The sequence below is a fragment of the Tursiops truncatus genome, chromosome 2 (genome assembly GCF_011762595.2).
Source record: "Tursiops truncatus isolate mTurTru1 chromosome 2, mTurTru1.mat.Y, whole genome shotgun sequence".
NCBI classification, from domain to species: Eukaryota; Metazoa; Chordata; class Mammalia; order Artiodactyla; family Delphinidae; genus Tursiops; species Tursiops truncatus.
In genome coordinates, this window is record NC_047035.1 from 5,063,376 (window position 1) to 5,088,191 (window position 24,816).

Below are 24,816 nucleotides of genomic sequence, written 5' to 3' on the forward strand. Positions count from 1 at the left end.
GTGTGCCCCTCCAAAGTAGAAGCTAAATCAGCTTCTTTGTACTGCAGTTGCTCCTGCCACCTGCCCATCCAAATGAATGTCACCCGTGTGATTGAACAGAATGAATGGCAAGTTCTGTCTCAATCCGCGGTACCTTGCTTCACGGCATACTTACTGCAGCGCAGAAATACAGGAAGCCGAGCCACTCCTGCATCGGTGTGTGAGGCAGGTCAGTGCTGGAGCTCAGTGAGAGTGGGCTGGACACGCAGCCTCTGTTAGGGATTTTCTCCGTTTGCTAAAGAGGAGTGACGGGCGGATTAGGTGAGCCCAGCTGTTCATCCCTGTTTGTCAAGCACCTGCTCTTCGAGGCTGGAGAATACTGCCGTTAACCAAACAATGCGCCCAGACGGGAGACAGGCTATGACCAGAGAGCTCAGAGATACCGGTCTCACTTCCACTTGGCAGTCCTGACAAGAAGTGGAGAGTCTGGGGACAAGTGGACCTAGGCCAAGCTAGTCAGATAAAGGCCTTCCTGAGGAGGGGACATTTCACCTGGGACTTGAGAGTTAAATAAACCACCAAGTGCCAAGGCCAGTGCTTGGCTGCAAACCAGCTTTTTTTTTTTTTCCTGAAATGTTAATTTCTATGTGAAAAGAAAGTAGATAAAATAAATTAAGTGATAAATTTGTAAATATTTGCGATAAGCCCACAACACTCAGTGTAAAAGGGCTATTTTTGTCTCAGAAACTCATCAAATGAGCAAATTAATCCACCAAAACTGCTACTGAGATGCCTGAGGTTTTCTCAGTACTTGGTTACTGACATCATGTCCTTTTTTTTCGTTTTCGTTTTTTATGAGCCATTCCTTGTTCAGAGTCCCACTTGAACTTGGGGATTAATAATGGAAATGGTCTTGGAGTTCCAGGCCTTGGAAGGTAGACCAGCTACAAAGGTACTTAGGGAGGCAAAACTGATGAGTGGCAGCAGCAGAGCAGTGCCGTCCAAACAGGTCGGGGCCTGGCTGTGCCCTTTGTCATCCAGGTGACATCCACAAGGTCTTGTAGCCTCTCGGGTCTTCATTTCCTCGGCTTCAAAACGGGCCTAACGGTGCCAGTCTTCAGGCTTATAGGAATCCGCCGTGACGGTAAGTAAACAGTGTGAAGGCTTGATGCTTCCCAGGACTGATTATATTTCCTTCTTACCATCTCGCTCCAGGTGAGCTAGCCTCTGCCACTCACCTCTCAGTTTCTGTGCTGGTTTCAGGGCTCATCCTTATAGGCTGGACCCAGTGCTTACTTGGTTTCTTAGAGCAGATAAGAATTCATTTGCTAGCCAGACTTTTCTTAAAGAGATTTGTCATATCAGGGATAAGTTTTGAATCTCCCCGAGCTAGGTGGATTACTGTCTACTAAAAGTAGGCTAAACAACTGCTTTTGTGTTTTCTGTGTCAATCAGAACTCAACTTCTCAACACTGGAGCTCTTTTTGGAAGTGGGTCGACATTGGGATCCAGCTGCTTGTGTCTTACTGGTCACTTTTCCCCTTGTGACACAGAGGTGCTTTGGAAAGGGTAGACCCAGGAAGACTTGGCAAGGGTATCGTCGTCACGGAGGGGTCAACAGCTGCCACTCAGGGAAACAGCAGTCCAGAGGTGGCAGACAGAAGAGGATGAGCATCGGTCTCCTCTCTCCACGTCCCAGTACAGGGTTGCCAACAAACTTCCTTAGCGCTTGTGTACAGTTTTAATTGGGGGATTTAAAGGGTGGATGCAAAGGAAGAACTATCATATTCTAAACCATGCCATCCCCTTATTCCCCGAGGGGTGGATTGGGAGTGTCCTTGCACTGTTTTGAGTAAACAGCGGTGTCATTGCAGCGAGAATGTGATCGTGGATCGCCTGGATCTTTTCCTAGTGACTGACCAAATCATACCAAAGGCAGTGCCGACTGACATGGTTGGAAGCTAAAGCCATCACCCCACAATGCCCCTCTCTATCATCACCTCACTGTCTCCCGTGCTCATCGAAGACCTGGCGCTTAAACTTGTGTAATATCTTTCTCTCAAACCTAGGCCATACCAGCCCCTGAGTCGTCTGAGTCACTGCAGCCTCTTTATGTTGGCTTCCAAAACTCCAGCTACCTTCATTCCCACCTCTTCGGCTGCCATATCCTGGTCCTTGTCATTCCTAGGAGCAGTGCCATATTTGGAATCTCTTTTTGTTTGTTTTTGGCTGCGCTGTGCAACATGCGGGATCTTAGTTCCCTAACCAGGGATCGAACCCATGCCCCCTGCATTGGGAGCACAGAGTCTTAACCACTGGACCGCCAGGGAAGTCCCACATTTGGAACATTAAACTCCCAATCTCCTATCCTTTCCAGCTCTCACACCGTCTTTCCTGTTATCCCTTTATTTCAGCCTCAAACCTTCAATTTTCTAATCTCTCTTTCCTTCCCAGACCAGAACTCCACAATCGATTACCAGCATCCTCAGCTTCCCGCACTGCTTATGGCTGATAAAACGTCACCCTTTTGTCTGTATCACTTTTGTCTGTATACTTCTGAGATCCTGGCATCTACTGGAAGAAACGCCACTTGTGTATGTAGAGTTCTGCAGTGACTTATGGTCCCCGACATCACCTAAGTGATGTCACTTGACATTTCTTTTTACTTGTCCCGACTCAGCCCCCCTCCACCATTTTGCTCAGCAGATTCTTTAAATTACTTGCCTCAAAGTTCATAAGAAATCTGCTTGTGTCCTTCTCTCCATCCCCACTGCAGTAGCCCACTTCCAATGCCTCCTACTTCAAGAAAGTTGGAAGGGTCAGAATTCATTCCCTCAGACACCAGCTCTCCCTTTGTGGCCGCTCCTGGATGAGCCTGTGTCCTGTCTCTACCTGTGTTCCCTCCTCCTCTTCCTCTCGGGCTCTGTGCCATCACTTGTCATCTCTTGTCTGTCCCTGGCTCTTTTCTTGTCCCTGGCTCTTTTTCTTTGGATTAAGTCTCTCCTGGTCTTTATTATTATTTAATATATTTATTTTTGGCTGCATTGGGTCTTCGTTGCTGCACGCGGGCTTTCTCTAGTTGCAAGCGAGCGGGGGCTACTCTTTGTTGCAGTGCGCTGGCTTCTCATTGCGGTGGCTTCTCTTGTTGCAGAGCACAGACTCTGGGTGCGCGGGCTTCAGTAGTTGTGGCACGTGGACTCAATAGTTGTAGCACACAGGCTTAGTTTGCTCCGCGGCATGTGGGATCCTCCCGGACCAGGGCTCATCCCCTGCCTTGGCAGGTGGATTCTTAACCACTGCACCACCAGGGAAATCCCTCTCCTGGTCTTCAGAAACAAGGCTGTCTCTTGACCCTGTGTCTCCTTGTAACCATTGCCCATCTCCTTCCATTCCCAGCGAAGCCTCCTGAGACCAGGTCTGTGTTGAGAGTCTCTGCTCCATCTGTTGAGCCGCAGGTACTGTGTCCTCACCTGCTGTGGTGCCCTGCCCAGGTGAGGCTTTTCTGACCTCGTTTTCTCATCCTTTCTTGCACTTCATGTGGCCGGCTGCTCGGTCCCCGGATTCCTTCCTTAGCTCTGCTGTCCATCTTCTCGCTTCTGACTTTTCCTCCTTTTGGCCCTCTTCTGTATGCTGTCCTGCGTCACCTCATCCATCCCTGTGGCCTTAACAGCCACCTGCGTGCTGAGCAGTCTTAGCTTCTGTCTCTAGTCTGGATTCTCCACAGAGCTCTAGACGTACATCCACTGTCCCCACTCAGTGTCCCACGGGGTCTCCCTAACAACCTTCTTGCCCTCTTCCTCTCGGGCACCTACCCTCTCACCAGTCACACCCAGTTGCCCGGGGCCGAAATCTGGAAATCATCTACTCCTCTGGCTTCGTAATCCCCGTGTGTAGCCACCAAGTCCTCCTAAATATTTTTCAAACCAACTTTTCTCCATTCCTGCTCTTACTGTCTTGGTGCAGGCCTTGGCGCTCTCTCACCTAAAGCTTTGGCGACCAGCCGCTCTACCTGCCTCCAGCCCTCTCTGTTCCCAAGGCTCTCCTGGGTTTTTCTAACATGCAGATGGGACCACGTTACTCCAGTGCAAACTCGGGGTGGAGCTGCTCCTCAGCCAGGCATTCCTAAACCTGCCGGCCTCGTTTTCTGTCCTTCCCGCTACTCCCAGATACATGCACCACAAGAGCTCACACCTTTGTTTTCAGACTGTTTTTCTCTGCCTAGGAGATCCTTTCTCACCTCCTTCGACCTTATTCCTCTTCCGAAACAGCTCAGATGACCTCTCTAGGAAGCCTTCCTTGGGGGGGAATTTCCATAGCATTCTGACCAAATTGCTCTCACTGTCCTCACATTATAATGAAAACGGCTGTTAATGTTTCTGCTCATCCACAAAGCTGCACATGCTTTGAGGGTAGGGAGTTTCTCGTCTGCCCAATGCCGGACCTGCGTCCGCCCTGTCAGAGCAGAAGTGCCCGTTGATGCTCCTTCTGTGTCCTCCAGCCCTCCTGCACGTGGAATAAAGTCCCGAATCCTTGGCTGGGCTCAAAGGAAGCATGGCATAGCAGGAAAAAAATAGGAGTTCTGATCAGACAGACCCGGTTTTGAATATTTGCTCCACTATTTATAAGCTAAGTGATCTCAGGTGAGTTTGTTGAACTCTCTGGGCCAGTTTCTTTCTGTTTTTTGGTTTTTCAGATAAACAAGTCTTCCTTGTTTATTTGAAATTCAGATTTAACTGGCTGTCCTGCGTTTTGTCTGGCAACCTCACCTTGGAATAATGCCCCAATTTTCAGTCGTCTTCTCTTTCCTCCCTCTACTCGCATTTCTCACTCTTTTTTTTTTGGCCGGGCCACATGGCTGGTGGGATCTCAGTTCCTCGACCAGGGACTGACCCTGGGCCCCGGCAGTGAAAGCCGGGAATCCTTACCACTAGGCCACCAGGAGACCCCCTCTGGGCCAGTTTCTTGATCTGTAAAATCAGAATATTACTATGCAAGATTGTTGTAACGTTTGATCTAAATAATACGCACAATGCTCCTGGCATGTAATAGGTGCGAAATAAATTCCCTCACCTCTTCCTGGTTTTCACTCTCCCTCCTGCTGCTTCCCGGCACCACCCCACCCCCGCAGTTCCGCCTCACAGAAGCGTCATTGTTGGTGAATCTGCCCCTTCGTTTTCCGCCTTTGTTCATACTCCCGTTCTTTAAGGAATGCCTTCCTCACGCTCAGTTCGGAGCCTGCCTCAAGGCGTCCTAGACCCTCCAGTTGCAAATAACGCCCTCCCTGGTCTTCCGTTTCCCCGCAGCATGGAAAATTCCCAACTTGCTAAGCAGTTAGCTGTCTTTTACTTTAATTACTTGTAGATAGTTCCTGAGTTGGAAGCTTCCGGAAGGTAGAGATGTTTCTTCTGCTTTCTCGTAGCTGTTCCTGCATCTGAGTTACTCAGGACCTGGAACGCCCTAAGTGTTAAATGAATGGTGGTGTACTTTGATGGGGGTTGGTGGGGACAGGAAAATGCTGCTTCATGGGCTAAGCAGCGTGGCAGAGTCTTAAAGTAATCAGACTCTGGGAACCCTGAATTTAGCTTACTCGTCCTTAAGATTTTTTGAGTAGTAGGAATTTCCACGTTTGCGAGCAAATAAGTGTCTGGAAATTAGACATAATTCTAGGAAATTCAAACAGTGAAAACTGGTTTATAATGTGAAACAAGTAAAGAATATTGCTTATCCCAAACTACATGAAAGTGTATATTTCTAATTATCTCTCAAAAGTGTCTTCAAAAATGAAACCCTTTAAGGAGACTGTGCTTTGGAAAAACGGTCTTATTTTGACCTGCACAAAGCCCACACAGTCTTTGCTCCAGCCCTCTCAAAGCAAACGTTTTACTACAAGCAAACCCCCAGTGCAACTGCCACAACAAAGAGGGAGTCCACATAGAAAGACCATTTCCTGCCGAAGTAAATGCCTTGATTCATGTATTAATCCAGTGGTAAGCAGGTAACAATGCTGCTTGTGTTACAGGCAGGTAGAGGTGTTTTATAGATCTGCTCACACACATCTCTCCAGCCATGAAGTGGTAGTTTCCCTTGGACGCTTACTCATCCCTTTTTTTTTTTTTTTCCCCAAACCACTGAATTCTAGATGCAAAGCCTACTCGATGAAAGACTACAGTCTGTCCGCTTCTGGCTTCCACCTGTAGCGGGCCTGGCCATGTTCAGCTGTGACTTCATGGTGTCAAGGTTCACTGGAACTCATCCCTTTCAGTGTTCAGAGCTGCAAACCAGCCACTGCTTGCTTTCACATGTATGTAGCTTTTAAATCGCCTTTCCCCATCCTCTATTCAAACCGTTGCTTTTCTTTGGATCCAAATTTAGTGACTTACCTGTTACATACGAGATGTAATATGTGGATCTTCATCTTATTGGCTGTGTCTGTCATAGGAGCCTGTGGAGACGGGAGGCGTCTTGACCGTCGTCCATCACGTTATTCCACCAGCTCGATGTTAGCTGCTGACTCTCACATAGCCTTTATGTAAGCTGGGGTCGTACATCAGAAATCCCTTCTAGAAATAGCCTCGAGGAGTGGTTGAACACGTTACTGTATGTCACGCGGATGTACGTGTGTGCATTTGTTTAGCAGAATACATCAGGTCCCTGTGGCATCCACTCTGGTGTCTGGCCAGCGACCACTCTTCTCCCAGCATCCAATGCTCCCTCCTTACAGAGCCCCAGTTTTTTCTTCGGGTAGCAGGTAGAAATCTGCTCCTTCGGGAAGAGGGTGGAACTATCTTAGCTCGCGGGATAAATCATGATTGGCTAAACAGCGAAGGCAGTCCTTTTTTAAAAAAAATTTTTTTTTTTAATTTATTTTTGGGCCACGCCACATGGCTTGCGGGATCTGCGTTCCCCGAGCAGGGATCAAACCCAGGTCCCCAGCAGTGGAAGCACAGTGTCCTAACTGCTGGACCGCCAGGAAGTCCCTTTCTTTTCCCCCCAAGGCAGTCTTACTTCCTTTAGCCAGTGATGGATGTGAAAAGGAGTCGGGGAGAACGTGACCCAGTTCTGGCCAGTGAAATATTAAGGAAAACATGTTACATTAGAGGCTTCCCTTCCCTAATAAGAAGATAAAGCCCCAAGAGAAGACGGCCCCTCTTCCTTCCTGCCCAGAAACTGGCGTGATGGCAAGGACTGTGGCGTTATCTTGTGACTGTGTGGAAAGGCGAAGGGAATTGCAGAGTCAGGGGTCAGGCCCTGTGGAGCCGTGAACCCACTGCTCCCACTGGGCTTCTCACGTAAACCCTTGTCCTGGGGTGCGAGGAACTTGCAGGGGCCCATTCTTGACCTACTGCCACAGGGGAGACTGTAAGTTGTTCCCTTGGGGAACGAGAGACCAGGGAATGGGATGGAGGGGAAGGGACATTGAAGGGGGTGTTACCGTTCTGCGTGTCTAAAGGGTTGTCTCTTGGTAATTTTATGGTCCGTCCATATGGAATCCACGGGATAGATTTTATATGTAATGATTTTTAATTTTGTAAACGTTTTTAATATGAAAAAAATGCTACGATACAATAATAAGCAAAAATGTAGCACATTTATGTATATATTATAATCCCAGCTCTTTTGAGGGAAAGGTATAGGAGAAGTGGAAAGTAAACATGTCAAAACAGTGTCGTTTGCTTCCGGGAACTAGGATTTTGAGCAGTTGGGGTTTATGTGGTAGGTTTTTGTTTGTTTGTTTGTTTATATTTGTGTGCAGTTATCACACATGTATTTTTACTGTTAGATTTTTTTATTGTGGTAAAAGACATAGAATTTACCATCATAGGCCTGTTTAAGTGTGCAGTTCGTTGGTGTTAAGTATGTTTGTATTGTTGTATATCCCTCACCACCGTCCGTCCCCAGAACTCTTTTCATCTTGTCAAACTGAAACTCTGTTCCTGTCGAACAGTAACTCCCCACTTGCCACTCCCTGCAGCCTCTGACACTCACCATTCACTTTCTGTCTCTGTAAATTTGACTTCTAGGTACCTCACTCATGTAAGTAAATCACGCAGTGTTTGTCCTTTTATTGTCTGGCTTATTTCACTTAACAAAATATCCTCAGTATTCATCCATGTCATGAGGTATGTCAGAATTTCCTTCCTTGTTAAGGCCAAATGATGGTCCTTCGTATGTATATATCACATTTTGCTAATCCACTCATCCCTCAGCGGACACTTGGGTTGTTTCCACATTTTAGGTGTTGTGAATAATGCTGCTGTGAACATGGGTGTACAAATAAGTATTTTATAATTTTTTTTAAAGTAGCAAATGAAGAAAAGCTTGTGGAAGCCAAATTATCCATATTAAATTTGTGCTTTTTTCCCATCATTTCCCATTTTGTATCAGATCTTTTGGATACTTTAGACAACTAACTGTACCATTTCCCTATCAGAAGGAAGAATGGTGGCTGGGAGCTTTCTCCCCATTTAAAAACCTAAGAGTAGTGAAGTGGTTAACCATTTTCAAGCGTTCTACCTATCTCCCCCCTTCCCTCGTAGTTAAAGAGCAGGTTATTTGACTTCTTACCACCCGAGAATGCTCCCCTAGTACCTGTCGGCCCCCTGCCTCTGAGACCGTCCCTGGAGAGCCGCTCACTGTGCCCACAGCCCTGGGTGTTCCTGCAGCACTCAGAAGGTGTAGTGGCGTCATCAGTTTCCCCAGCGAACTACACAGAAAGCGAGAGAGCAGCAAGTTCAAGTCACTAGATTAGGTGCTCCCACGTGGCAGCCACCCCGCTAGGCACCCAGGGGTCAGCGAAGAACAGGCCCACCGGGTACCAGACGGCCTTCAGGGAACCTGTTGCTTCAGGTGGAAGAGGCAGTGTTAGAATCCACTAACTTGGTGGGCGTCGTGGAATTTGAGCCCAGAGGGGAGTTTCCTGGTGGCCTAGTGGTTAGGATTTGATGTTTTTCACTGCCGTGGCCTGGGTTCAGTCCCTGGTTGGGGAACTGAGATCCTGCAAGCTGCGCAGCGTGGCCAAAAAAAAAAAAAGAATTTGAGTCCAGAGCCCCTAGACCTGATTTCGTCCAGCCACGTGAGACACTTAGGCGAGGCATTCAGGCTGTAGGTTCAGCTGAAAGGGCCTTTCCCGCGCTCATCCTGGTTGACGCCCATCGTCTGTGAGCTCTGACCATCCAGGCAGACCCAAGTCAGCTCTTTGGCCCTAACCTCCTCTTACAAGCCTCCTGTCAGCCCTACTCCTTCCTCCTTTGCAAGATGTCACTCTGCGGTCACACTGGGTGTGCCTTGTCCCTCCCTGCCTTTCCTTCCTTCTGGAATGTCTTCCTCCCCAGGCTCCACCTCTGCCCGCTGGATCCTTCAACTTCCACCTCAAAGGCCACCTCCTCAGCACTCCAGCCGGGCAGGGCAGAAGACCTCCCTGTTTGATCCACCTCTGTTCTCTGATCGGTGCGCCGTTTATGTTCCGTGTGGCAGCAGGCTTGCGGTTGTGCTTGTGTGTATATGTTGTCGGCTCCTCTCTCCCCTCCATCGTCCCCATCCTCTCCCCACCCCCCCCCCAGATATAGATATACAGATAATCTTTATGTTATATGAGCACGAAGAAAGGAACGGGAATGTACCCACTCTTTAGTTAGTAACGGTCACCTTAGGCGAGGCAAGGGAGAATGTAAAGAATTGAAAACAAGCTTATCTACTGAGCTCTGAGCAAGTGCGGGAAATAAGCTGGAAGGAGGCAGGCAGCGCACATCTGGGTCACTAGGAAGCAGGCTGAGGATCGCATCACGGCTCTTCCTGCTGGTTATGGGTTACGTCAGCGACTCGGGGCAGAGGAGCTGGAGCCTGCTTCCAGAAGCATGGCGTATTTTTATATTCCTGGTGAACTAAATAGAGTTCTTATTTATGGGAGAACAGGCACAGTCAGCCTCTCATCACCCGGGCCTCTCGCTGCCTATGTGGGGCTGCGGCCCTGTCGCCCAACGCTTCCCCCTCTGCACCCAGCTCTCCCTCCTCTTGATTCTCTCCTTTCTGCACCTTGTCTCCCTGGCTTCTTCCCGGGCTTTCCTCTCCTCCTCTGTTGCTTTCCCTTTTCCTGTCCCCATACGTCATCCTTCCCTCCCCGGCTTCACTGGCTCCTCCCTCTTCAGTATAAAGTTAATGTATACGCTTCACGCTTGTTCTGCTTATCGGCTGTGGCTTCGTGTGTTATTAATAGAGCAGTAGATAAGTTACGGTTTGGAGCTGCTTTTCCCCTAGAAAAATTCCAGCCCAAGTTACTTTTCCAGTCAGTGGGCTTTAATTGATTTTTCTCCCCTGATCAATGATCTTCTACAGAAAAGCTCCCCACTGCCCTGTGAAATACAGGCCTGGGAAAGAGGCCCAGAGACTCAGCTCTGTGGGAGCTGAACTCTGGCCCTCTCCGGCCCCCCAGCTCCACGCTTTCCCCGCCGCCCACCCACTGCACCAACCAAAACCTGGGAACAGGCCTTCTCCCTCCCCATCCAGTCCCTGGCACCAGCAGCGTCGGGCCTGTGGGGAGTTTTTCTCCCTCTGCCTCCTGGGAAGGAGGATGGGCTGGGCACCTTCTTCCCTGCTCTGCTTCCCAGACTCCCTGGTCGCTGGGGTTCTGGGTGAAAATTGGGTTTCTTCGATCAGATACTCAATTTTGGAAGGCTGAAATAAAGTGTCAGCTTTGCCGTGTACAGGCATATGCAGTGTGTAAATGACAGGCTGAATTTAAAGCAGGAGGTGGCAGTGCAGTTAGTTCGTTCCTTCATTCGTTTGTTCATTGGTTCTACCCCCTCTCTGACGCTGAGGGCTGTTTTGCGTTGGGAATTAGAAAGACAGAGGCTCTGGAGGGAAATCACTTCCAGTCCAGTTCCCATATTGAGCACCCCTCCGTGCAAGGCTTCTCAGTACTTGGTTTTCTGGCGAGAAAGATCACAGAGACACCAGCGCATCCACGGCTGTACCTCCAGCCGTCACCCTGCCTTCTGATCCCTGGGTCAATTCCCTGCTGCACACCTTTGAATTCGGCAATCCCGGTGGTGGCCTTCCTGGTCTCGGCCCTTGTTCGTGGTTCAGCCATCCCTGGATCTCTGGCCCATTGTTTTCAGCCCATCCAGTGATTTTGTAAATTAATTCCCTGTGTTAACCCCTGTCGGTTTAAAATACAACCAATGCAGGGGTTCCCTGGTGGTGCAGTGGTTAAGAATCCGCCTGCCGATGCGGGGGACACGATTTCGAGCCCTGGTCCAGGAAGATCCCACATGCCGCGGAGCAACTAAGCCTGTGTGCCACAACTACTGAGCCTGCGTTCTAGAGCCCACAAGCCACAACTACTACTGAAGCCCGCGCACCTAGAGCCCATGCTCTGCAACAAGAGAAACCCCCGCACTGCAGCGAAGAGTAGCCCCCGCTCACCGCAACTAGAGAAAGCCCACATGCAGCAACAAAGACCCAACGCAGCCAAAAATAAATAAATTTATTTTATAAATAAATGAATAAAATAAGAAATATAACCACTGCAGAGAGAGAGCCTGCTAAGGACTAAATGTTTCCCCGAGCAAAATTCATGTGTTGAAATCCAGTCTCCAATGTGATGGTATTAATTAAGAGGTGGGACTTTTGGGAGGTGATTAGGTCATGAGAGTGGAGCCCTTGTGAATGGGATTAGTGCCCTAATGGACCCCAGAGAGCTCCTCTGCTCCTTCTGCCCTGTGAGGACACAGTGAGAAAACGGGCATCTGCAGCCAGGAGGAGACCTCTCACCTGGACCCGACCGTGCTGGCACCCTGACCTCAGGCTTCCAGCCTCCAGAACTATGGGAAATAAATATCTGTTGTCTATAAGCCACCCAGCCTATGGCACTGTGTTACAGCGGCCTGGCCAGACAGAGCCGTCTCTCACCATCCGCACTGGGCAGCAACCCCTCCCCATTATTCCTTCTCCCTTCCCCTGCAGCATCGTGGCGTGTAGTTCTGTACTGCCTTGGGTACCTGTTGTTTCTCTCTCCTCCTTCCATTGTTAGCAAGCAGCTGGTTTCCCAGGGCTTGTACAGAGAGGTGCTTAATATGGAATCTGGACTAAAGTGACTTCCCAGAGCCTCCGTCTTTCTAATTCCCAATGCAAAATGGGTCAGGGAAGGGGTAGAACTAACTAGCTGTCACTTCCTGCTTTAAACTCAGCCTATCCTTTACACACTGCATATACCTGGGGGTGGTTTAACACCTGGCCGGGCCCCCTGCCCTTAAACCTAGTTGCTGGTTGGTTTTAACAAAGCTCTGATTCCAAAGCCCATCAAGGAATTCTAGCAGGACCTGGGTCATGGGTGTGGCTCTGTCCTCAGGGCAGGTTCTGGCCTACCTCAGGGACAAAGAAACTCCTCTGCCTTAAATGAGGCTGGAATCTGTATCAGCTCAAAAGTTGTAAAACAAATACGAGCTATTTCTGGAGTGGAACAACTGCCTCGGGATCCAGGTGAGGTGAGGAAGCCGCCTGGATTTGCAGGAGAGGCAAGTGGGGCACACAGGACGGAGGCGCCTTCCTGGAGCTACAGTAGGCCGGCCGTCCCTTCCAGTGGGAATCTGCACTGTCTGGGCTCCCAAACGACCTTAAAGCTTTCCGAGTTAACTGGGACAAAAGGGTGTGAAGGCAAGGGGAGAGCAGGCTGAGCAGCGCGTGCTTGTGGGGGCTCCTGGGTTCCTGCAACGGGAGCCTGACCCCGCCTTACCTTCTGGTTGGGGAGGGAAACGCCACAGGAGCCGCTAAGTGTGAGCCGTGGGAAGCGCCCCGCATCTGCTGTGCTTTTCTTTTCTTTTTTTTAAATTGAACTAAAAAATAATCTCTCTATACAGTATAAACTTTTTCTTCTTTTTTTTTTTTTTTTCGTCCGTGCCTTGCGGCTGGCGGGATCTTAGTTCCCCGACCAGGGATCAAACCCGGGCCCAATATAAGCTATTAATAGATACCCAAATACAATATGGTTTTTCAAATGAAATCATGTGTATAGCATTGTATTCATAAAGTACACTAATCAAAAGCTATACAACATTAACAGCAAATCCAAATCCAAATGGAGATATTCCTCTGAATTCCACGTTTCATCGAGCGTCAGAAACCACCAGTCTTTTAGTCCTTGTGCATTATTCTGTATCTGCATTCTCTGCGTCAGATTGGATCCCTGGATTTTATTTCATTTTCTGTGGGACATTCTCCACAGATATGTATCATCATCTGCTGCTTTGGGGGTTGCACGTCCTTCTGAGTGTCTGTTGTTGTCCCCACATAGCACGGAGGAACTTGTCTGCGCCTCCAAACAGACTCCCGCTCACTGCTGTGTCCTGCTGGGCTTTGACCGTGGATGAGCTGGGCTTCTCCAGTGCCTGCCTGCTCCAGCTTGACAATTCTTTGCTTCTGTGGCTGCGTCCTAAATGCGACCCAAGCTGGACACTGACTAGGAAGAACAGGGCCCCCCTTGCTTCTTTATTAGCTGTGTGACCTTGGACAGGTGACCTAACCTCTCTGAGCCACAGTGGGGAAACAGGCCTGGCTTTCAGGGCACTTGTAAGAATGAGGTGAGGTTCTGTATGTAAAGCACCTTAGCTTGGCGCGCGGGGCGGGCCCTAGCCCACAATCAGAGACCTGGATTCTGTTTGTCTCTGCTAACTCCATGTGACCTTGGGTAAGTCAGTCCCCTCTGGGTTGAAATGGACTTATTTTGTGATATCTGTGAAAAATACCCCAAAAAAGTCACAACGTGGCCCATTTCGCTAGTTTCTACATGGCCTTTTATCTGTAACTTGCAGTAGCATCCAGGGGCTCAGGACCCAGGGTGGGGAGACTGCAGACCAAGGAGCACTCCTCAGCAGGACCAGGGCGGGGGCTCCTAGATGGGGCCTCTGTGGTGGGATCAGCTGGTTGTGGAGGCCATCCTCATGGAAGACAGCCACGAGCCTGGAGGCTTGTCGTTAACTTACCCAGGAGCTCGTGAGGCCGGGGGCCACCTCCCTTTCGCCCTGTGCCTTTGCCAAGTCGGTCAGAGCACAGGAAATGCAGGAAATGGCAGTTGATCCAGACAGACGGGAGTGACGGTGGGCAGGCGGGCAGCTGCGCTGAAGCCGGGTCTAGCCCAGGGCCAGCAGGTGTGTGAGCAGGTGCTGTGCTGTAGCCAGGTGCTGCTATCCACTCTGGTGAGCTGCAGCAGCTGGCCCTGGCCGGGGCACCTCTGGATGGGGTGTGGAGGTGGGTGCTTGGGAAGCTGAAGCGGCTTGTAGAACAGCACTGGGGTGCCGGAAGCGGGGGTGGTCGGGGAGTGCTGAGCAGAGCAGAATGGTGGGGTTTTGCAGCCATGGGGACGTTGTCTCCAGGGCACTTGGGCTGGTAGCCGAGCCTAGCTGGCTGCATCAACCTCAGGAGAGTCACCTCCCGGGAGCATGGGGCATGCTTACTCCAGAAAGGCTTCAGGGAGCTGTTGGCTGGGTGCCAGGTGCCTTGCAGTCACTCCGAGGGCTGGACACCATTCCCTCCATTCCACACAGGAGGAAACGGACCCAGAGAAGAGGGGGCTTTCCTGACGTCAAGCAGCTAGTAGGTGGCCAGAATTCAAGCCACGTGGCTGGATACTGAGGGGCTTTTTCCTCCCAGTTTTCAGGATTAAAATAACGTTGGCAAGGAATAAATTACTTTTTTTTTTCTTTTGGATTATTCTCAGGAGAGCAATGACAGAGTCAAAGCATTCCACATTTTCATAGATCTTGATATATACAATTATCAAATTTTGCCCCCAAAGGGATGCATCAGTTTACAAGGCCAACAGCAATGGACCAGTTTCGCCTGAAAATGTTCCCCCCCCCATAAAAACACTGCTGAACCCCAGAGACATTGCCCTGTCCTGACCATGATCCTCCCTTCTCCCTGCAGGTAAGCCCAGTGCAGAGCCTTGTGATGCAGCCCATTGGGGTTTTACCTGGGATGGCATTGAACGTATGTATCATGTGGGGAGAGTGGCTCTCTTTATAATGTTAAGTCTTCCAATCCATGGACATGGTATATCTCACCATTTACTGAGGCCTCTTTATCTCATTATCAAGTCTTATGATTTTCTCCAAAGAGGTCTTGTACGTGTTTTAAGAGGCTTATATTTGACGTTATTGTAAATGGTTGTTCTTCCTTCATTTTCTAATTGTCTTAGCTAGAATTTTTTTAACACTGGTGGGTTGGGGGGGGCGGGGTTTGCACATTGATTTTTATATCCAGCAACCTTGCTAAAACCTTTGTGTCCTTGCTAAAACCTTTGTGTCCTAGTAACTTATGTGTTGGTTCTGTGACTTTTCTATCCTCTCTAAATAAGGACAATTTTGCTTCTTCGTTTTGAATCTTTATACCCTTTTTCTCCTTGCCTTACTGCTCTAGCCAGGACCTTCAGGACAGTTTGAACCATACTGGAAGTGGACAATGGACATCTTTGTCGTGTTTTCAGTCTCACAGGGAAAGCTTTCAGTGCTTCAGCACTGTATGTGATGCTTGTTATAGGGTTTTGTAGCTGCCCTTTATCAGGGCAAGGAAGTCCCTTCCATTCCTAGTTCGCCAACAGTTTTTCTCATGAATGGAGCTTGAATTTCATCTGCAACCATAGAGAGGATGGTATGACTTCTCATTTTTTTTCTGTTAAAGCAATAGATTATGCTGAGTTTACCAATGTTGAACCAATCTGCTTGCACTCTTGGGATTAACCCACCTTGGCTGTGTTGTTATCCTTTTCACGTATTGCTGGATTCCGTTTGTTACTCACGTTGAATTTTTGCCTGTATTTCATGCATGAGATTGCCCTGTACTTTTTCTTTTTCCCATTTCCCTTATCAGGTTTTGGTGTCAAGGCTATGACTGCCTCACAGAAGGACTGGGGCATTTCCCTCTTTTTCTACATTCTGAGTTTGTGTAAGAGTGGAACTCTTTGTTCCTTAAATGCATGTGAGAGTCACAGGTGAAGCCATCTGGGCTGGCCATTTGCTCTGTGGGAAGTTCGACTCCTGATCAACTTTCTCAGAAATGTCATCCCTTTCTTCTCCTCCTCCCAGACCAGACCACCTCACAAATGGACCATTGTGGCACCCTAAGGGGTACTGCCCTGGGCCTCCCCAGCTAGTCTTCCCGAAGCTCCATCTCCATCCTAGCTCTCTCCTGCTTCAGAGCATGCATGGGTCCCCACTGCCCCCAGGCAAAATCCAGACTTATAGCAAGATGCTCATGGCCCTCAACTGTGGCTGGACCACCTGTCCACCCTTCCCTAGTGCTGTGCCCTGCGGAGCTTGTGGCACACCTAGCTTCTGTCCGTGCGGACACACTACCAAAGGCTGTCACGTCCGTACCCCTTTTGCCACTAACATCACCTCTTCCAGGCAGCCTGCCCCTTCCCTTTAGCTATGGGTCCCCTCCCTCCTGTGGCTCTCTATTTCTTTTCTTTTCTTTTTCTGTGCTGCCCTCATTTTTTAAAAATTTATTTAAGTACAGTTGATTTACAATGTTGTGTTAATTTCTACTGTACAACAAAGTGATTCAGTTATACATATACATACATTCTTCTTCTTCTTCTTTCTCTATTTCTGCATATTATCAAAATTGCTTTGGGTAGAATTATTCTTTACTCAAATGAGTGTTCCAAGAGGGCGGGCATTGTTTTTGATAGTTTACTTATTCAGTCAACAAACATGTCCAGTGCACCAGGCACCATGCTCAGTGCTGGGATACGTCAGTAACTAAGACAGACAGGTTCCAAGTGTTTCGAAACTTTCCAGTGAGCAGGAATTAAAACAGCTTGCACTGTACAGGTATGAGTATAAATAAAGCAAAATTAAATCACCCCAAATCTCACTGTTAACTATTGGTGCATTTCTTCCCAGCTTTAGAAATGCATTAATAACCTGCCTGACTAGGTATGTCTATTACAGGTAAGGAACCTGAGGCACAGAGCTCTTAAATTAAAGGTCACAGGGAAGACGGAGGGCAGGGTTTTAACTCAGGTAGCCTGGCTCTGAGTTCCCACCCCACACCACCGGCCCTTTAAAAAATATAATGGGTCAAACTGTGTGTCCCTGTTTGGGGGCCCAAATTTTTCACTTCTCTTACGACACACATCTTACCTTGGGAACACCGAAATGTGCAGCTGGCCCCTACCTTAGTATCACACCTCATGGGCTCTACCTGCTGCCTTCTCAGACTGTCGTGGGGAGAGGCCCCGCCCGGGGAGTTCAGGGGCTTGGGTTCTTCTCGCCTTGCCACCAACTCACTGTGTGACCTCGAGCTAGTCACGCAGCCTCTCTAAGCCTCAGTTTCTCCACCTGTAAAAAAGGAGATGGGATTCTGTCACACTACAGGCCGGCCTTGAGGAGCCCCCTCTGTTGAGCGGGTGGCACTCTCGGGATCTCTGCCGAGTGCTGGGCTGTCCAAGGCTGCGCGCCGCGGCGCATCTGGGCCCATGGGGCCCACCTCCCCCCACCGGCATGGCCGGTGCGCCCCGTCGCGTCCGGGTCCGAAGGCCCATGGCAGCAGCTGGGAAAGTCGCTCCCCCAGGCCAGGGGGAATCAGCACCAGCAAGCGTCCCAAGAGGGCGATGGCTCCGGACGCTGTGCCCCCTCGCCCCGTGGCACCTGCGCTCAGGGTGGGCGGGACAGGCAGGCAGGGTCCGGAGGCTGCGCTGGCGGAGCGTGGGGGTGACTTGCGGCGTCAGGGAACCACAGGCTGCCCTGGGGACCTCCGCCTCGCCTTCCCGGCCTGTGTCATCGGAAGGTGCGAAAGTAACACGGGATGCGCTTGGAGCTCCTGGCACGCTGTAGGCTGTCAAATGCGGCAGCCTTGACCATCCTCACAAGTCGGGCTTTGGGGTCCGGTTAGATTAACCGGGTTAGTGGCCGGAGTGGCTTCCTCCCTCCCCGCAAGGACCAGTCCCGTCTGCGCCCTCCGTAGGCCGGGTGGCAGGCCCTTTACGGGCTCTCCCCACGGTCCGGGCCCTGGCCTCTTGCCCCTGCTCCTCCCCTGGGGCCTCCACTGCCACCCCTGAGAACTTTCCTCTTTCTCGACCAGGCACCTTTGAACTTTGCATGCCACGGACCCCAGAGGCAGTCTGGGGGAAACCTATGGACTTCTCTAAACAGTATTTTAAAATGAGTAGATGGAGGAAACCAATTATATAGAAAAGCAATTAATAAAAAATTTTAAACACGTGTGCAATGTAGTAGTGTATTTTATTTATTAGCACATTAAATAAAAAGACCAAAGCTGCAAGTCCAAAATTCATCATTTTAGGACTTCCCCGGTGGCGCAGTGGTTAAGAATCCGCCTGCCAATGCAGGAGACACGGGTTCAAGACCTGGTCCGGGAAGATCCCACATGCCGCGGAGCGGCGGGACCCGTGGGCCACAACTACTGAAGCCCGCGCGCCTAGAGCCCGTGCTCTGCAGCAAGAGAAGCCACCACAATGAGAAGCCCGCGCACCTCAACAAAGAATAGCCCCTGCTCGCCGCAACTAGAGGAAGCCCTAGTGCAGCAACAAAGACCCAAGGCAGGGGCTTCCCTGGTGGCACAGTGGTTGAGAGTCTGCCTGCCGATGCAGGGGACACGGGTTCGTGCCCTGGTCTGGGAGGATCCCACTATGCCGTGGAGTGGCTGGACCCGTGAGCCATGGCCGCTGAGCCTGCGCATCCAGAGCCTGTGCTCCGCGACGTGAGAGGCCACAGCAGTGAGAGGCCCGTGTACCGCAAAAAAAAAAAAAAAAAAAGACCCAAGGCAGCCAAAATTAAATAAATAAAATTAAAATTCATCATTTTAAAGTAGCAGTGAGTGTAAATGATATTTAAAGATTTTTCTTCAGTTGAAATGTGATTTGAAAATATCTGGGTTTCTGTTGGTGACAAAGTCACGGGTGCAGCTGACACCACTGTTGCCCCCATTCCTAACTGATGAGAAAGTAAATATCAGTCAGAGGTGTGTGGAGATGAGGATGTAAAATTTTTGTGTCCAATTTCAGAAACCCCTGGCTTCTCTAGCCTCCGGTCTCCCCTCCCTGCGGTTCTCTCTGTGAAGCCTGGTTAAGAGGCCTGCTCTGGTAATAGGCTTGTGAAAGAGGGACTAGGAGAGGAGCGGGGGAGGGTGTGTGCAGAGAGAGGCAAGCCTTCCTGACTGGGTGGGTCTGCTTGAAAGGGAAGCATAGGGCCGATTTTTATGCCTCTGGGCCTTTGCACATGCTGTTCCCGCTGCTAGGCCTTTCCACCCCATGCCCTTGCCCCATCTGCCACCCCCACCCAACTCCTTGGAAAGCCTCCACCTGCTTCAGCCCCAGCACAAGGTCCCCCCTCACTCTAGTTTCCTGCTGTTACCATCTCTCCTCAGAGCATCTGCATTGATCTCAAGTGTTTGTATTCAGGCTGGGCTATCCTGCTGGACGGACCCAGGCAAGGTCTCGGCCAGGGCTGCTCCACCTCTGGGTCTCCAGGGCCCAACTCAACGTCAGGGCTCAGCAGGTGTTTGTTGAATGAATAAATGAAAGAGTGAATGAGTGAATGACAAAGTTGTTCCCTGCCATGATCTCTAAGCTTCTTGCATGACTCATGTTTCAGAGGAGACCGCCTGCAATGATGTGTGTTACTTTCCTAATATGCGGGGTTTTCTTTAAGTTGTTATTTTTTAAAGCAGGTTAAAAACAATGTTTTAACTACAGTGGAATATTATATGGCCTTAAAAAGGAATGAAGTACTGACACATGCTACAATATGGATGAATCTTGAAAATATACTAAGTGAAAGAAGCCAGCCACAAAAGGCCACATATTGTAAGATCCAATTTATATGGAATGTCCAGAATTGGCAAATCCAAAGAGATAGAAAGTAGATTAGTTGGGGCTGGGGAATGGGGCACGACTGCTACTGGGTACAGGGTTTCTTGTTGGGGTGTTGAAAATGCTCTAAAATTAGACAGTGGTGATGGTTGCAAAACTCTGTGAATATACTGAAAACCGCTTAAATGGGTGAATTTTAGGCCATGAGAATTGTATCTCAATAAATGTGTTATTAAAAGGTGTGTAGGCAAATACCTACATTTCTGTCAATTTCCACACGTTCCTGCAATGTGGTCCCTGCACAGAGCTGGGCAGTGAGATTATTGTGTGAGATAAACACACATAATAAACTTGTGTTACATTTGTAATCAGTAGTTTTAAAAAGTTTACTTAAGAACACTTGATTCTTGGGACTTCCCTGGTGGTCCAGTGGTTAAGAATCTGCCTTCCAATGCAGGGTACATGGGTTCGATCCCTGGTCGGGGAACTAAGATCCCACATGCTGCAGGGCAACTAAGCCCACGTGCCGCAGTTACTGAGCCTGTACGCCACAACTACTGAGCCTGGGTGCCACAACTAGAGAGCCGATGCACTCTGGAGCCCCTGCCACAAGTAGAGAAAAGCCCACGCACTGCAACGAAGAGCCCATGTGTCGCAATGAAAGATCCTGCGTGCCGCAACTAAGACCCAACACAGCCATAAATAAATAAATGTTAAAAAAACAGGAAAAAAAAAAAAAAAACACTTGATTCTTGGACTTCCCTGGCGGTCCAGTGGTTAAGACTCCGTGCTTCCACTGCAGGGGGCACGGGTTCAATCCCTGGTCAGGGAACTAGGATCGCTCATGCTGCATGGCCAAAAAGAGAATAAATAAATAAATGAAAAGGTATTTTAAAAAAACCCACTTGATTCTTGTATATATCATGTCATCATCTATCTAAAAAGGTTAGGGGGACACAAATAGCTACATTTTTATTTATGTTAGAAATGATGGGAGGAAAACCCATAATATAAAGTGGTTGCCCTTAGGCTTGTGGGTTGATGTAGCTGTAGCTGGTGATGGGTCCTTGGAGGTTCATCAGACTGTTAACTTCTCTCTACTTTTACATATGTTTGGAACTGTTTATAATAAAAAATTTAAAATATACCTGAAGCAATCAGCAGATATTTATCACTGAATAGCTGCATTTATTGAGCGCCTGCTGTGTGCCAAGCACTGTGTGAAGTGTTCCTAGGATCCAGGAGGTCATTTTAACCTCACACCAGGCCTGAGGAGCCAGCACCTGTTACAGGTGAGAGACCTAGAGGCGTGTGGTAACGTTGGGAGGACAGGGCGAGGGACAAGTGTGGAGGTACCAGGGTTTAACGGAGCTAAATCCTCATCTTTCAGCAGCAGGCAGCCATTGGATCGTATCTTAAAAAAAAAAAAAAAAATGAGAAATCAGGGACTTCCCCGGCGGTCCAGTGGTTAAGACTCCACGATTCCACTTTAGGGGGTGCGGGTTCGATCCCTGGTTGGGGAACTAAGATCCCACATGCTGTGCTGTGCGGCCAAAAAAAAAAAAAAAAAAAAGTGAAAAATCAGTAATTGTCAGTATAAGCCTGTCGCTTACACATATAAAAGTGAAAGGCTTCCCTGGTGGTTGAGAGTCCACCTGCTGATGCAGGGGACACGGGTTCGTGCCCCGGTCCAGGAAGATCCCACATGCCGCGGAGCGGCTGGGCCCGTGAGCCATGGCCACTGAGCCTGCGCATCTGGAGCCTGTGCTCCGCAACGGGAGAGGCCGCAACAGTGAGAGGCCCACGTACCGCAAAAAAAAAAAGTGAAAGCCAGAAGAAACTTCTAGGAGCACAAATGGCTGCCTCTGAGGGGAGGACTCAGGGTGGGGCTGAGGGAGGGGGAGAAGGTCGGGAAACTGCCGTTTTTTCATTTTAAGCCTTGTAATTCTATTTGTCCTTTAAAGATGTGTACCTGTTACTAATTTTATTGAAAATAAAAGAGAAAAAAAGAAGAGAGAAAGAAAACAGAGGATCAGAGAGGTGAAGGAACTTGCCCAAGGTCACACAGGATTCAGAGCTGAGCCAGAGTTCAGACTTGAGACGGAGGTGGGCCCTACAGCCCCGCCTGACCTGATGCTGGAGGTGCACAGAAGGCCATCTGGCCAGAGGGACCAGACTCATGTTGAGGACAGGCTATTTTCACTGTCAGATGTTGCTGAAGTTAGAACCTGAGAGTTAATGTTAAAAAGCTGTTTATGAACCTGAAAGGCCCTTTCCACATGTCTGACCTTGCAGGCTGGGCTGTGGAGGTTCAATGTCCACCAAGCCCCTGCTCAGTGACGGCAAATCAGCAGAGTTCTCCCTAAGTTGGCTGCACTGTTTTGCAAGAACACCGATGAGCCATTCTCCCAGGGCGGCCACAAATGTGTCAGGCAGAGGGCTGGGTTTGAACTCAAGTCTCTGCAACTGTGGGTCCTCAGGGAACTGGTGGGGCCAGAGCAGAGGCACTGGGCTCTGGAAAGTAGGGACTGTTCTTGACCACGTGATGGGGGTGGGGTTGGGTGAACCCCGGAGGCGGCGGCGTGCGCAAAGTCCCAGGGGCCTTGATCTGGGAGTTTGGCACGGGTCAGCGTAACTGGAGAATGGGGGGAGGGAGGCTGCAGTTGAGGAGAGATGGGGGCTGGAGGGGGAGGGGACCGGAGGGGGAAGGGCTGACTATGCACAGGGCACAGACTGGGTGAAAGCCCAGGGCAGGAGGGAGCTGTGGCTGGAGCTGAGGAGCCAACGGCAAGGACGAGGCCCGAAGGGAGGCTGAGAGGCCGCAAGGCTCCGATCCGCAGGGCCTCTTGGCCTAGCAAGGATTTGCGTCTTTATCCCAAAAAAGCCACTTCGGGGTTTGAAAACCTTGCCCCGCCACTAAGTGGGGAAGGGAGGCAGTGGGGAAAGGAGGCGGGAGCTGCAGCTCCAGGGCGCCGCGTCCTGAAGTCCCAGGGGGCCGGGAGGGGCGCACCCAGTCCCCCGCCGGGCGCTCGGGGCGGAGCGAACAGCCCAGCCGTCCCGCCCACAGCCCCGCCCAGCAGGAGACACGCCGGTGACTCCGCCTCCCCCTCTCTGGTTGGCCCGGGGCGGGGGCACCTGACTCAGAGCGGCCAATCCTCGCGCTGGCAGGGCCCCGGGCCCCGAGCTCTGCCGCGCAGCGAGGCGCTTACAGACCAGCTGGCAGGGGGCGGCAAAGGGCGCCTCGGGCTGCTGGGGCTCACGAATGGGGGCTGGCAGCAGGTTGCAGATTAGCAATTCCCCGGACGTCCACTTGGCCAAAAGACCAATTTCTATGAACTGACGATGACGTGTGTGTTGGCCGAGGTCGTCCGGCGTCCGCTGGAAAGTGATCATTTCTCGTTGTCTCTATCCCACCCTGCTCTGCTGAGCCAGAGTTCCAAGCCTCTGAGGGCGGGAGTGAGGGGGTCTGTGGGGGCCGTGGAGTTACAAGTCTGCCCTCCTCCCCCCAACACTCACTCTCCCCCTTTGTGAGGTCCCGACTTATAAGTCTCAGCGTGCACGCCGCCTCGTCCAAGAAGCCTTCCCTGGAGGCCCCAGCGGCTGGACTCCCTGGGGCTTCCCAGGGCTCTGGGCTTTTCTCTCCATCCGGAAGCATCGTTATATGGGGATGTTTATCCCGGAGGGCAGGGGCCCTCTCCCCAGGCAGGGCCCCAGGCTCGTTGGGGGGTCCATCAAGGCAAAGTAAAGGGCTGAAGTTGGCCCACCCGCAACTGACCCGGAGGAGATGCAGACAGGGAGGCTTCTTCCGCCAAGGCCGGTCGTGACTTGTGAGGCCTGGGAAGCCGGAAGTGTCCTCTGGCCCCGGAACCCCCACCTGTACCAGTCCAGATGGGGACCAATGATCCGGCCTCGACCCCTCAGACGGCCCGAGGGTAAGGGAGATGCGCCTTAGAAAGCATCCAAGGAAGGACCGTTTGCACCCAGTATTCAAGCTGTGAAAACGGCGTGTAACTGCATCAAAACTATGGGAAGCGGGCTTCCCTGGTGGCGCAGTGGTTGAGAGTCCGCCTGCCAATGCTGGAGACACGAGTTCAAGCCCTGGTCTGGGAAGACCCCACATGCTGCAGAGCGGCTGGGCCCCGTGTGCTACAACTACTGGGCCTGCGCTCTAGAGCCCGTGAGCCACAAGTACTAAGCCCGCAACCCACAACTACTGAGCCCACGTGCTGCAGCTACTGAGGCCCGCGTGCCTAGAGCCCGTACTCCACGACGAGAGAGGCCACCACAGTAAGAGGCCTGCGCACCGCAACAAAGAGTAGCCCCCGCTCTCAGCAACTAGAGGAAGGCCATGCGCAGCAACAAAGACCCAACACAGCCAAAAATAAATAAATAAATAAAATAAATAAATTTATTAAAAAAAAAATACGCAAAGCGCAGGGCAAAGCTTCGGGTAAACAGGCACTCCTAGCAGGCGTCAGGTCCTGCTGCAGAGGCCACTCACCCCCGTGGGAGCAAGGACTTTGCCAAAACACGAAACAACCTTATTGATTTATCTCGCTATGGCCTCTCTCCCCGCAAAAGGTAAGCTCTAAAGGCATCAGAGGGTGTGCAGTGAAAAATTTACCACCACTGTCGTCATCTGTAGTGTATTTGTATTTTATTCCTTTCTTTCCTTGACTAGATCAACTACTGATTTAGCTGTTTTCAATCTTTCTTTTTTCTTTTATTTTTAGCTGCACTGTGGGGCGTGTGGGATCTTAGTTCTCCCACTAGAGATTGAACCCAGGCCCTGGGCAGTGAGAGCTGAGTCCTAACCACTGGACTGCCAGGGAATTCCTGCTATTTTCAATTGTTAAAAAATTATTTCTACTGGATTTATTTTATTTGAATTAGTTCTACTGTTTTTTCTCTTCTAAACCATTTTACAATTTTTTTTTTGCGGTACGCGGGCCTCTCACTGTCGTGGCCTCTCCCGTTGCGGAGCACAGGCTCCGGACACGCAGGCTCAG

The 24,816-nt window shown here is 50.3% G+C and overlaps 1 protein-coding gene across 7 annotated transcripts in view; it reads left to right on the plus strand.

The window, feature by feature from the left end:
- DEGS2 (delta 4-desaturase, sphingolipid 2) overlaps positions 1–24,816 on the plus strand; it is a 74,785-nt gene that overhangs the window by 4,013 nt on the left and 45,956 nt on the right. The window contains exons 2-5 of one of the 7 annotated variants that reach the window (XM_073800052.1): positions 3,376–3,470; positions 6,119–6,280; positions 6,418–6,508; positions 14,899–14,961. Coding sequence is in view for 1 of the 7 variants with exons in the window: in XM_033850619.2 (XP_033706510.2) it covers positions 24,367–24,388 (22 nt within the window). In the remaining 6 variants the exon portion in view is untranslated. The other 6 variants (XM_073800054.1, XM_073800051.1, XM_073800055.1 and 3 more) reach the window with 6 other exon arrangements.